The 14908-nt window shown below is 41.2% G+C and overlaps 1 protein-coding gene across 3 annotated transcripts in view; it reads left to right on the top strand.

Moving 5' to 3' along the window:
• ca12 (carbonic anhydrase XII) overlaps positions 1-14775 on the top strand; it is a 127145-nt gene extending 112370 nt beyond the window's left edge. For all 3 annotated transcript variants that reach the window (XM_079860224.1, XM_079860226.1, XM_079860225.1), the window contains 5 exons: positions 80-237; positions 2068-2194; positions 6998-7021; positions 8022-8103; positions 10969-14775. In XM_079860224.1, coding sequence (XP_079716350.1) covers positions 80-237; positions 2068-2194; positions 6998-7021; positions 8022-8103; positions 10969-11047 — 470 coding nt within the window. In that variant the 3' untranslated portion in view covers positions 11048-14775. The remainder of the gene's footprint in view (positions 1-79; positions 238-2067; positions 2195-6997; positions 7022-8021; positions 8104-10968) is intronic.
• Positions 14776-14908: the final 133 nt, after the last annotated feature.

Below are 14908 nucleotides of genomic sequence, written 5' to 3' on the forward strand. Positions count from 1 at the left end.
ATAGTTTCAAATATCTTTAATTATGATGTGCATAACACAAGTATGCTAACACTCCTATTACTAACCTGTTATCTGACAGATCAGAAAATACAGGTCCCAGCATTTAACGTCCGTGCACTGCTACCAGCACGTCTGGACGAGTATTACCGCTACGATGGTTCTCTGACCACACCGCCCTGCTATCCCAGTGTGCTATGGACCGTGTTCAGGAAACCTGTCACCATTTCAAGAAAACAAGTAAATTAATCATGCTTATAGTTCAAAAGCTTATCATGCTTTTTGGCATGTTCGCACCACAGGATTTGGGAATGATTTTAGTTCTAGGAATGCCTTTTGGGGGAACTAAATTAGCTCCTGCTTCAGAGTAGGGTCTAAACCAGCACAATAGGAACTACCAGTGACGTGTACGCACGCAAAACACCGGCACAAGCCATTTAAAAAAAAGCTTTGTACTAGGGCTGGGCGATATATCGCATGAGATTGTTATGCGCATCTCGTCAGTAAAGCCGGATCCTTGATTAGTTGTAAATCGCCATCACCTGCTTTCAGATGGAGCGGCATTTACAACACAGTGCCGTAGTTAACTGACAAGCTGAGCTATATCGCATTAATTATCGCAGGCGATACGTCCTCGATAATTAATGCGATATGGCTCAGCTTGTCAGTTAACTACGGCACTGTGTTGTAAATGCCGCTCCAGATAATGGGATAATAAAGATAGATAATGGGAGCACTGTGTGCTAAAAAAAAATCCAATCGGGCAATTATTATTAAATATACACATTCTCTAAAAAGGTCTATAATACCTGGAGCTAAGCTATTCATTAGCATTCGCATTTAATGCTAAAGAATGCAGTTGAAATCTGCCATGTTTGCAATTAACAACTAGCAAATTGTGTAAGCTGTGCTATGAAAGGCATAAAAAATTATTCATGTGTTGCTTGGAAAAGTTTATTTAGTCAGAATGCATGACTACTTTTGAATGGTCATCAACAGTAGTACATCTAGTTACAGCATCTACCAGCAGGTGCTAACTAGCCAAACCTTGACACTTTGAGAGCCCTATTTTAACGATCTGAAACACAAGTAACTTTGTGGGCAGATCTTGGGCGCTGTTGCTATTATACCGGCGGGATAAATGACTCTTGCGCCCGACACAACTCTAAAATGGGTTGGTCTGAAGTAGCTACATTACTCATAGGTGTGGTTTGGGCGTAAGGTGAAATAAATCAATCAGAGCGTCATCTCACATTCGCTTTAAAAGCAGGCACGCTTGTTCCATGGCGGATTGCTATTATAACGGCGGATTTGCCAGGCGCACGCCAGGAGCGGTTCACATCCGAGGAGACCGACATTCTCGTCAGGGCCGTAAAAGACAGAGAAGTGACATTTTATGGGGATGGGAGAAACCCACCCAAATTAGCTTCGGTTAAACAGGCGTATGATAATTTGGGTAAATGTGTAAGCTAGATTTATGCCTATTTTTTTCACATCTTTATGGACACCACAATGATTTCCCTTGTGTGGTAATATTTTTCCTTGTAATTATGTATGGTTTGCAGAAATGGGAACTGCTGCCTGCGTCTGTGTAGATGAGAGAAGAAATGTGTACGCGTGTTATGCACACGCTACATTATGGCCAAGCATGCGCCCTTAAAATAGCATCTGAACGCGGTTGGTGTGTTCCAGCGCAAACGTTCCCTGGTGCTATTTTGCAGTTTCAGAAAACAATTCCGCCACTGACCAGGAAAAACCTAGTCTAAAGTCAGTGGCGGAATTGTTTTCTGAAACTGCAAAATAGCACCAGGGAACGTTTGCGCTGGAACACACCTCCTCTTTTTTCGCTGAACCGCCCTGGGAGCGCAAGTTCATTCACTAATTTATCGACGTGCGTCTGTGGAGGGAAAAGTCAGCTGTGCATCGGGTGCAAAATAGGAATGATACATGCGTCGGTGTACAAAGTTACTTGCGCTGGGTGCAAGATAGGGCCCTGAGTGTGGTATCCACATCTTAGGCAATAGTTTCAGCTGTCCATATTGTAGTAATGTTACTGTTGTGTCTTTACAGTTTTTGGCACTGGCCACAGCTCTGTATGCCTCTTATGCCCAAGATTCTGTTACCGTGCCACTTCATGGAAATTACCGGAAGCCACAACTCACAGACAACAGAGTGGTACTGGTTTCTTTTAAGGACGGTAAGTACAGTTTAGATTACAATTTGAATGTGTATGATATGACCAGGAAGCCTAATGAAGGGCTAAAGCTGAAATGCTCAAATCTCTGCTGCAGTGCTTTATGTGAGCATCATGGTTTCCTATCAAATAATTGATAGGAATATGAGCTTTCAAGATGGCTTTGTCTCTCTCTCAACATCTGCGTAGCTGCGTTCACACCAAACGCGAAAATGCGTCAAAATTCGCGCCTGCCGCGTCTAGTTATACGCGTGACCACTTTGTGTGCATTCGCGCGTCAAGAGCGAAATTGACGCGCGTAAAATCAAAAGTTTGAAGCGAAATTTACGCGCGTCACGCGCGTCAAAGGCGAAGTCCGGGGGCGAAAGTTTCGAAAGCTGTTGGCGGCCATCTTTTTTAGATGTTTATCGAGCATTAGCATTAGCATTAATCGAGAGAGTCACCGCTCTTATATGCTCTGAAGAGCAGAAACAGCTGCGTAGGGGACATCGTCGCTGTACTCGGGTCCACCAAAACCTCCGGAGGGTTTCAGGAGTTTCACAATTTGCTCCAGGAGGTAGGTTTGGTGGACCTAACGGTGAGGACGCTGACGAGGACAGCGTAGGCCATATAAAGCCTCGGCCTCGAGTGGTCTCTGCATGACGAGCCCGCGCTGTACAGTCCGGTGCGAGGTACACCCTCTCCCGCACCTAATCTGTCATTTATTTTGATAATAAATGGAGCCAGCCTCCAAAAGTGAAACCTGTCCTGTGATTTTTTTGAAAAGTTTTTATACACTTAATTGTGTTTGGTGTCTTTACATTAGATTAATAAAGTTTCATATAGGCTAATCTAGAATAGATATGGAATAAATAGCATTCAATACAAATGAGTAGGCTATCTCTCATATTGAAATCGAGTTTTTATGTGAAAGATTTGCTTTGTTGTGCATTTTAGTCATATTACTAAATAATTTATTGAGGCCAAACATAAAATAACATTAAAATGTCAGTTCACCACGTGACAGTAGCAAGCAGGCAGGCTCCTGATTGGTTAACGCGGCGCGAATTGACGCAGAAGTTCAGATTTTTCAACTCAGGCGGCAGACGCGAATTCGCGTCAAACGCGTGATGCACAAAAAGCACATTTCGCGCTTGACGCGCGAAACGCGCCAGACGCTCAATTCGCGTCATTCGCGCGAACTAGACGCGCGAATGAGGCGAATTCGCGTCTACCGCGCCGCGCTAAACGCCTCATTCGCGCCGCAAGACCTCCAGACGCGCGTAAACGCGTCTTACCATTGACTTAACATTGAAATCACTCGCGCCAGACGCATTTTCGCGTTTGGTGTGAACGCAGCTGCGTTCACACCAAACGCGAAAATGCGTCAAAATTCGCGCCTGCCGCGTCTAGTTATACGCGTGACCACTTTGTGTGCATTCGCGCGTCAAGAGCGAAATTGACGCGCGTAAAACAAAAGTTTGAAGCGAAATTTACGCGCGTCACGCGCGTCAAAGGCGAAGCCCGGGGGCGAAAGTTTCGAAACCTGTTGGCGGCCATCTTTTTTAGATGTTTATCGAGCATTAGCAATAGCATTAATCGAGAGAGTCACCGCTCGTATATGCTCTGGAGAGCAGAAACAGCAGCGTAGGGGACATCGTCGCAGTACTCGGGTCCACCAAACCCTCCGGAGGGTTTCAGGAGTTTCACAATTTGCTTCAGGAGGTAGGTTTGGTGGACCTAACGGTGAGGACGCTGACGAGGACAGCGTAGGCCGTATAAAGCCTCGGCCTCGAGTGGTCTCTGCATGACGAGCCCGCGCTGTACAGCCCGGTGCGAGGTTCACCCTCTCACGCACCTAATCTGTCATTTATTTTTGTTTTGATAATAAATGGAGCCAGCCTCCAAAAGTGAAACCTGTCCTGTGATTTTTTGAAAAGTTTTTATATTGTGTTTATTGTCTTTACATTAGATTAATAAAGTTTCATATAATCTAGAATATGGAATAAATAGCATTCAATACAAAATGAGTATCTCTCATATATTGAAATCGAGTTTTTATGTGAAAGATTATTTGCTTTGTTGTGCATTTTAGTCATATTACAAAATGTATTGAGGCCAAACATAAAATAACATTATAAACTGTCAGTTCACCACGTGACAGTAGCAATCAGGCAGGCTCCTGATTGGTTAACGCGGCGCGAATTGACGCAGAAGTTCAGATTTTTCAACTCGGGCGGCAGACGCGAATTCGCGTCAAACGCGTGATGCACAAAAAGCACAATTCGCGCTTGACGCGCGAAACGCGCCAGACGCTCAATTCGCGTCATTCGCGCGAACTAGACGCGCGAATGAGGCGAATTCGCGTCTACCGCGCCGCGCTAAACGCCTCATTCGCGCCGCAAGACCTCCAGACGCGCGTAAACGCGTCTTACCATTGACTTAACATTGAAATCACTCGCGCCAGACGCATTTTCGCGTTTGGTGTGAACGCAGCATAAAAGGCCTCAGTTTATGCACTGTTACCTTTTTTCCTCAATGAAGGACCTTCGCTACTTCAGGCTCCTTCGCAACATATGCTGGGTTTTAAATTAGATGCTTCCAATGACATAAATCTTTTCCTTTAAACCTGAGTTGGTGCATAACAGAGTTTGCTTTTAACGCTCAGGCATTTTGTTGCTATGAGAGAAGCTTGGGATTGCTGTTATCACCGGAGCCTTGTTATCTTCTTTAGTCTTGCTGTTTTCTAACATCTTTGCATGAAGGCTCAATCCATCAATATCCCAGGCTACCGCTTGCTGCGTTCTTCACTGCATGGCAATGTTTCCTAAAAAGCTGACTTTCCAAGAAGAAAGGTTGGTCCTTAATCTTTCCTTTCAGCCCCCGCGCCAGTAAGGCTTTGCCCTGGCAGTCCTCTGTTGCAATGCTCTGCTTGAACACCTCTCTACATTGTGTCTGGTGCAGGACTGCACAGTATTTTTTCAGTGGGGTCCCCCTTTCAGAGGAAGCAAGTCATCCAGAAGCTTCTTGTGGGCGACCTTGCGGACTTGGCTGATGAAGGACTCTACCAGCTTCTGCCAAAGTTGAATCCCCAACTGGGAGTGGATAAAAAGTGGAAAAAGACCAAGAAGCAGGGACAGTGGAGCCAGGCAACTCAAAAACAGCAGTGGTCGAACAATGAGCTACCAAGCAACGCTGGCTACTCCTCTTCCGTTGGGAAGAAAACACCAACACCGTGGTATATGGGAGCATTGGGTACGGATAAAGAGATGTGCTTTGTATCCCTGGAGGAGAATGTCGTTCACCAGCTCGAGAGATACCATGCAAAGGGTCTGATGGTCGAAGCTCTGAGAGAGGTTGTATTTCCTGAGTTGAACCTCAGGAGCTACTTGCACTGCCGGTCTGATCTGGACCTTCAGACCATAAAACAACTCATAAAAGGAAGATCTCGGGATGAGGCAGTTGAGCTTGAACAATCACTGACTAAAGCCATGCTGAGGCAGATAAGGAGACAAATCAAACAACATAGAAACCCAAACATGGAAACCACCATGGGGCATTCTCAAGCTACGTTCCCGAAGGACTACAACTCGGCCTCGACTTACCACAGACCTCAACGTGTTGAATTGGAAGATTAGACCCAGAGAAGACAGCAAACCTCCCAGAGGGCCTAAATTTCCGCAGTACGCTGTCACGCACAATATTTAGTCAACTCTGCTCCTAAGGCTAGCACATCATTTGACTAATATTTATTTAGTTTGATGGTACCCCTCTAACACTGTCTTAGAGACTCTCAAACTAGTTGCTTTTGCAGTAGATGAAATGAATCGGTGAGAAAATAATGTTCATGATATGTTATGCCGCTAATTACCAAGAATTTTGTAGTTACTTTATAAAGAACTGGACAGTATGCTAGACAACATTTGCTAGATGGCTGTCGACAGGACCACAAAATAGACCTTTTTCCATTAACTCTCTAATGATTAGTCCAGACTAAAAGCTGGTCTGTTTTAAGCATTAGTGATTTTTGTGGTAGAGTATGACTCAACAATCTTAATTATTATATGCAATGCACAAAAAGACAGAAGACCATAATGTTGAGGGCATATTTTTACATTTTATTGAGAAAAGTTGAGCTGCGTATTGCAGTAATTGTATTCTGTGGTTGAAGAGTCATTCGTAAATTAAAAGGGACAAAGGGACAAAATCAGCACTTTAAGTATTTTAACATTCTCGAACTCTGTGTGGTACTGTTTTTTTGGGTGTGATCTGAGACCAAGGAGAAAGCAGACAGAGTAATCTTTTTGTACACTGACTCAGATTTTAGTCAGTATCATTTTTTTTTTGGGAAATGTCTAGATCATGGATTGTAAAATAAAAGCATAACGTCAATTAAAAAGGTATCACTTCTTCCACTTGTAAAGGAGAACCATGTCCCTGTTTTTATTCTAAATGGTGTTGAAAAGTGATATGTGAATATGATAAGGTATTACTGTGGCCATATTTGTTTATGTTTGAATTTGTATTGAGTTAAAATTCTACAATTATCAGAATCTTATGTTTTGACCTTACAGGAATATTTCACCCAAAAATGGAAATTCTGTCATAATGTACTCATGTAATTTCAAACCTATTTCTTTTCCATTTGACTTTATTTCCTCTGCTGATGAAGATCAGAATTTTTTTTTTTTTTTTTTAAAGTCCAATGTTGTTTTGGACCCCATTGACTTTCATTGCATGTACAATGGAGGCTGAATAGCTCATTTGGATGTGCAATATTTTTGCAAAACTTTCCTCTCAATTCAGTTTTCTTTTCTTTCCTCTAAGGAGACTTTACTTGGATGAGCTGGGGTATGTTATGGTAACACAGTTTGTGCATGTGTGTGTGTTTGTGTGTGTGTGTTTGTGATGTCAGATACTTCCTCACCTCTGGCTAACAGACGTGACGTCTTGCGTTATGACACTCATATGCGAGGCGAATTGCTGGTGGCCATGCAGTGACGTGTAACTGCAGTGTTACGTCACTCGTCTTTGACCACAGCATGATTGCTGTTGACATAAGTTTGAACATATGGAGAGGGCATGTTTGTTCATTTAGCATGACTTTAGGACCTTATCATTGACGTATCTATGGTTTAGTTCTAATTGTAGTGCTGCAGTGGCTGACATATATCTTTACTTTAAACCACTGCGCCCATGAGCATGCGTGTCTCATTTGACACTACTGGGTTTTGTCACCACATATGTAATCATATCCACATTTGTGTATTTTTGTGCATTATGTCAGTTGTGTAACATTAGTGTGGTGATGACTGCTAATCATACTGAGAACAGCTAACCAATAAGCTAATCTGGGTATATTTAAGGAGTTAAGCAGTTAAGTTATTTTTATTAAGTCAACATGAAATCAAAATTTACCCTATACATTCTTATTACACACACATTCACATCCACGATTCAAAAGTGAACATTATTCTAAAGAAAAATGATCAAAAGCATTTACTTTCCTTGTCAACATCCACTTTTCACAATCCAATCAATTCCCTATGGATAAAATCAAACCTTGCTGCGTTTTCTTGTTTAATATCTTGTTTCACTCAGAAATCCATTATTTTATGAATATAAAATGGATTGCAAATGCCATTTCATGTTGACTTTAATGCCACTGGCTTTCATTTGATGCACAAAATTAATTTTAAACCAGGTTATGATCATATTCGTTGATATATGTTCAAAGTTAAAATGGCAACTTTGTAAACTTAACAAAAATAGATACAAGGCATGCTGCATTAAACCAACAATTGAGGGTAATCAAACATACTGTTAATTATGAGGTAAATTTTCCTTTCAGGTATACTAGCAACAATAATAGTGGCCTCCATGCTAGGACTGCTACTGATCATTACCCTAGTTTGGTGTCTTTTGAGAAAAAGGTGAGTGTTTAATTCATACCAAAATGAAACAAATGACATAAAGATGCAGTCACATTTACCTTCTGTGAATTTTCATTCGAAATCGTGTTATTTCAATAGTAATCTACGGGATCGGGAATCTATTCAAAACATTTCCCCACACATATCTCACAACTGGTTCAAATGGGCCACTCGAATTCGCAGCGTTGACCAACAGAAAGCTGCTTGGTTTGAACAAGACTTTTGTGTGAAGCTAAGGCCAAGAACTGAGTTTCCTTGTAAACTTTAAACCTTAATCATCTTAGATATTTTGACGTAAAATATAGATCCAACAACAAAAGTATAAAGAGGTTTTTATTTCTGTCATGACATCTCTTGGAGTGCACGGTCATGGATATGACAATGTTGATATTTTTGGTCTTGGCGGAATATATCTGGTGCTGCTACTGCTGTTAGTTATTGCTGCTGTCGCAGAGCAAATACAGGACTTACTACTGCCAATTTATACACAGACACGCTGTTGTAAGAAATGAAGACATGCTGCTGCTATACAATATAGCATAAACGAATTAGCCATAGCAGATCTATACATGTGGAGCTGGGGAAGGTGGAGGGTTCATGAAAGCAAACTGCAACTGCTAACAGAAAATACTGACCAGTATTTCAATGTTGAGCAGCGAGCTCAGGAACCAATCAGCTGTGCCCTAACCCTTTTCTACTGACACGATGCCAGTGTGGGTTTCCAACCTTTTGGAAAAGGGGGTTCCGGGCCGGAAAGACTGGTTCAACTCCGACCCTAAAAACTTGCTGGACTCGAACAAAGCTGGGGAGAGGGGGGTGGAGAAATGCTGCTGCTGCCTCGTTGAGCAATGCAATAACGTACATTGCTCTTTACATCTAAATATATTAGATTCAAGAGAGACCCAGCGTGCAAGAGAAGCGAGTGAATCAACAGTTTCAGTTGTAGTTTATCTCCAAAAAGGACAGATGAGAGTACCGGCAGTTTATGCGAGCTGCCGGTTCGCTAGAATCACTCCCGGTATTATGCCGCACTGCCTGGGACAGTTTGCTAGTGACACCGGGACACGCAGTGTGTGTGTGTTTTTTTTAGACTGGCTATAGACCCCTTTTCAGTTAGTAAACATTGTGACGTTTTTTTGGGCGGGCGGAGCTTAGGTGGAGGCAGAACGATTCCCCTGGCCACTTCACTAACGCTAGCTAGCAAGTTTTGTTAGCTTGTTTTTTTAACAATGACTGGAGAAAATCCAATTTTATCTGAATATATAAGGTCACATATATATCTGAATATGTAAGGTCACTCACTGTCCGGAACCGTGATTATTATTTGGAAAAGTTAACTTTAATGGACGGAGCCAGATTGGCCGACCAGTAAACGCTCACTCAGTGGATGGACGATCTGACAGGATTACCTCCACTGCACTTATGGCAACTGTAGATAAGGAGACGACACAAACTGTTTCCTTTATGTTTAGTCTCTGGTCGTTAGCTAGCAGTTACCTAACTGCAAGTTGTACGACTTATGCGCTAAACAAATTAGCATTATGTGTGAAATCACTTAACTTGTTCCCCAATTTCTGATGGCATCTCTAGGTGGGCATGCATGGGAAATTTAGACACGTAACCAAACCATAATCCATACCAACCAAAGACAATAGTTTATTGATATGAAGTGTGCGCTGCAATCATGAGCATTTTTGATGATTGTTTCTGTCCAGTCCGCTCGTTTTATTGCATTTAACCAGAGCTGTAGTCTGTTTTTTTTTTGTCAGGCAAAATGCGATAAAATCTCAAATTGGAGCATGTACTCTGTTGATTCTGGCACCCAACAACACAGCAAGATGACATTTTAAGCTTCTTATGTAAGTTAGCCGAATATAAATATTAATAGCTGACAGTCTAGCTGATTTGTATCGGCCGCCTCCAGTTTTCCCTTTGTTTTGCCTCAAGCTAACGTTGTGACGTAATAGTGTTGTTGGCACAAAAAGAGTCTATAGGCAGGTAAACAACACATAGTAGAGTTATATCACCGTTCGTTCCTCATGTCTGTGGAAACACGCGGCCGGTTCGCCTGGCCGAGAACAGGCTCTAGAACCATTGGTGGAAAAGTGTAGATAGAGAATGATATGATTGCAGCAGATTGAGTTAAGGACTTATCAGCCTGTGCCATCTAGAGTTTCATGACAGAACTTTGAATTTGAGGGAAATATTTTGGGGAAACATTTGCATATTGCAATTCTGCCACTATAGAAACAACTGAAAATCAAATGTCATGTGGCATTAAAGACACAATTCAGTTTGTTGCAAGTGAAGGGAAACTCTGTGTGTACCACATTGGCTTAAAATTAAAATTAATAATAATGCATTTATTTAACACAATGTAATGTGACGTTGCTGTAAAGATCCCACCATAATTAATTAACATTAATTTAGGGAGCCTCAGGCACAGACCACTAAATGGATAATTGCCTTCAATAGGAATGTGTTGGTTAAGATCCATTGCTTTTCCAGCTTTTACCCAACTACCAGGACAATGTGTTTGTTTGAACATAGAAATGATCTGACAGCACATGTGCACATATGTATGTAATGCCACATTCAATTATTAGTAGTTTCATAAGATTAAATGTAGCGTTGCTCTGTAAAATTGTGCGTTGTGTGGGCAAAATCCAGTCATTTTATTGGAATATGCCTTGTCAGGAGTTTCAAAAAGCGAGCGAAAAAGTTCCCCACACAAATTGAGCTTGTGTTTAAGTTGGTCATGTGAATTTGCCGCACTGATGTGACTGCATCTTAATGCACGTTTACCAGTTTTATTGTTCCACATATTCCCACTATTAACTGCCCGTCTCCTGTTCTTTTAATTAGATCTAACACCGAAGAGCAGAAAGACAAAACCAATGCGCACAAACTGGCTGAGAAAGAAGAAAACATCTCCAAAGTATAACCTTTCAACATCTGATGAAACCTGAGCAAATTACGCTCTGAAATCCACATGCAGTCGATCCGTTTTTCCATCATTTCCTTTTGTCTCCTTGGCTCATGGGCCTGGTCGCTAAGGAGCTGTCTGGTTGCATGCAATATTTAGATCAAAAATGTTCAAGGAACTAAGACTATATGAATACCGAGTTCTTCTTCAACCACATTCTAATCCAACAGGATCCAAAAACCTAAGATGACACAAGAGGAGAGTAAAAATATGTAATTTTCGTACAGTATGTAATTCACCACATGCGAATAACCCACCAGTCAACATCAAACCTGGTGCTTTGTGAAGCAGAAACCATCATACAATATTCTGCAATGGTGGCCTTCCTTTGCTGTCTAGCGGCATGCGACATCTCTCTATGCAGTGCCAGGCAGATGTGGTGGGAAAACACAGCTTCTGTCCGAGGCAACGAGGACGTTCTGGTTCAGCATGGATATGTGGTGGCCTGAGATGGGTAGTTATGATGTCCCCACCCTATATTTACTATTGTGCTGTTTGACCGATTAGAGTAATGAAAGGGTACGAGAAGAGCCACGCTCTCGGTTCCCACTGAGCTTGCCACAGAACTGGCCTATTGTTCCCCAGCTTGCGTGTAGGTTGACCTTTGACTTCTCGTTGCCTGAGCAATCATGAGACTAAACGCCTATGCACACCCAGTAACCCGTACAAATATAAAGTACTGTAATGCTCTGACTTGTAACTGTGAAGATACTGCATGATGACTGGAGTGATTAGCTTGATGAACACTACATCAAGGGGGCTCGTTCCTGATTTTGAACCTTCACCTGCTTGTCATTTTCAAGTACACAACGATCTTGATTAGCTGCTTGATTTGAAGCTTCATTTACATTTATTCCAGATACAGTACATCTGAAAAGGTTTTTTTTTGTTTCAAAATGCTCTCTGTCCATTTGCTCTCATAGCATTTTCAAGTGCTTTCCAAAAGTTACTTGTCCACACTGAAACGTCTGAAAACGCTAAAATCATCTCACTGCGCATGAATAAAATGTAATAAAAGCTCATTGAGATGAGACAGACCAAACATAATAAAGTTAGGGATGCACCAATATGAAATTTTGTCCGAAACCGTTAACGATAATTCTTTATTGAAAGCCGATAACCGATATATTGGCCGATAAATATAAATCCAACTTTTTATATAATTTTTGAGAGCCTGATTAAAAAAACGAAAGTCTCACCATCAAGCACACAATTATAATGTTAACACACATTATAATGTTGGCACACAATCCCAAGCACACAATTATCATGTTCTCATTATAATTGTATGTAGCCAATATGACAGCACATGTTGCAATTAACAGTATTTTCCTTTTTTGTAGTGATTTCAATCACATTACAGCTATTCAAAACCATCATGGCGAACATGATGCACATCTGAAGTGTCTCAGCTGAAGGAAATAATCCATTATTAATCGATTATTTTTTACCATAACCAAATTTTCTTATTGGGTCGAAAATTGCATTCAGGCCATGTCTTAATAACCGTAATCACAAAGCATTCACGTCTTCGTATAGCTCGTAATAACAATTTGTAAGCTGGAAATGTTCTGAGAGCTCCTACTTGTACCACCTGACCGTTCATTTAAGCATTGATAGTGTTGCCATAAAAACACGTAATTCCAAGTTCGAGGACGTGAACAGATTTGAGTAGAATGTCACTGTAACGAAGTTTAATAGTTCAGGTGGAACCGGCGAACATTCATTGCAACTTTAATATAAAATAAACAAACACAAAACGAAAAAAGTAAAGCAGCAACCCCTCACGGACGAACATAAACTAAACACAATGTAAAATTGTCCAGGCCTGGTCCTCTCTCGTTCTTCACTGTCGCCATTCCTCTTTTTATCCATCCGGAGCTCCTCCGTGAGACACTTGAGGCTGGTGTGGCGGGCAGGTTACGCTCATTAGACCGTGTCCTCGGTCTGCCTGCGGCAAACGGCGGCAACACCTCCGTCCCCTCACAGATGGCAGCCACCCAGCCTCAACCCAGGAGCACGGCAGCAAGCTCCTTTTATCCATCCGGAGCTCCACTGTGAGACACTTGAGGCTCATTAGCAATCACGCCACCAGCCTCGCTCCGTTCCCACAGCTCTCGGCCCCGCCCTGCAGTCACCTGTTGTCATCTCGAAGTAACGTAATTACGACATGGCAAACATTAATCTTTTTCTCTATGTTTAGACCTTCCATCCACACTGAGACCGCATCGTCCTCTGAAAATTGAGCTTTTTGAAGACACTCGCCCAAATGGATCAATTTAAAAATGCAGATTTTGTATTATAGTGTGGACTGTGAAAACGGAGGTTTTTGAAAACGATGACACGTTTAGTCATGTGTTGCATATTGTATCGATATATGATGTTTACACTGGTCACTTTCACAGTGTTGCTAAAAACGTTATTAAATGTTACTTTGTACAATCTTCTTATTACATTCCTGTAAAGGTGACAGAAAATGTACTCGTCTTCCGACGTTTCAGTGTGGATAAGAAACCCTAGTGTGGACAGAGCACATTTTGAAATGAAAACACTGTATATGGATTAATGTAGATGTAGCCTAAAGATAATTTCAAATACCTCTGTTTAAAAATACAGTTCACTCTACAACACAAAAATGCCGTTTTCAAATTGACCCACTTTAGTGTCTTCAAAAAGCTCAGTTTTCACAGGACAAAAGCACTGTCTCAATGTGGATGGAAAGCCAAAACGTAGAGTACGTTTACAAGACAACGAAGTGCTAAACACTGAAAAGTTTTTTCTTTGTGTTTTTGAAAAGTTGAAAACGTTGACAAAATGATCTCGGTACACACGGATCTGTGAGACCGACTAAAACCACTGTATTATTCATGCCAGACCACCAGTAGTTGGCGGTTTCACATTTTAAAGACAAAACTCTATAAACTGAACACGTAATGTGCATGACGTCACAAAAAACGTTTTCACAAATTCGCGTTTTTGTTGTTCACACGGAGATGATAACTGTATCTTTTCTCGTTTTCAAAACTTTGCATTTTCAGGCCCCCAAAGCGGCGTTTTCGTCCAAATGGCCAAAACGCATAAAAAGTTTACATTTTTAGTTAAAAACTGTGCCGTGTAGTAACCCCCCCCCCCCCCCCCCATAGAGAAAAAGATGCATTTTCAAATGGATCCGGATTCATGTAGATGTAGCCTGAGTCGACAAAATAATGAGAAAAATGATTAAAATGATCAAGAATTGTCATATTGATTATGATATGACTTTGGAGATCTTAGAAGCTGTGATTTCTGTATGACACTAAGCAAATAAAGTCCATATTTCCATAATCCAGTGGGATTTGCTTATACTAGTTTCCATGCCGTTCTAGGCTGGTTATTCTGGTTAAGATGGTTAACCAGTATGGTCAGGTGAAGTTGACTGACTGAAGAATCCATCGTATTCTCCTAAGCACTCGTTGAAACTAGACTGTCCTCTGATGGAAAATGTGAAAAGAAAGGCGACAGAATGTGATTTTGATTTATTGTATGTGGGTTAGTTGTGTGCACATATTTCTGATGAACAGTGTGAATTTTGAGGTGTTACTTTTCATTGTATTTTCCCTCATTTGTCTTAAAAGTGTCTTAAAGTGTTTTGGTATTGTGAACTACTGTGTTGTGATGTTTTTTGTGCTGCTAATAAATTGACCCAGTAAAAAAAAAAGAAATCTATAGTATTTTTAGCATTATTTATATTTTAATAATATACAATTATTTAGTATTTTATTATGCAAATTGCCATGTGTAGAACTTCAATCTTTTATTACTACTATTATATGAAATATG

Source organism: Squalius cephalus (assembly GCF_949319135.1).
Source record: "Squalius cephalus genome assembly, chromosome: 23".
Classification (NCBI taxonomy): Eukaryota; Metazoa; Chordata; class Actinopteri; order Cypriniformes; family Leuciscidae; genus Squalius; species Squalius cephalus.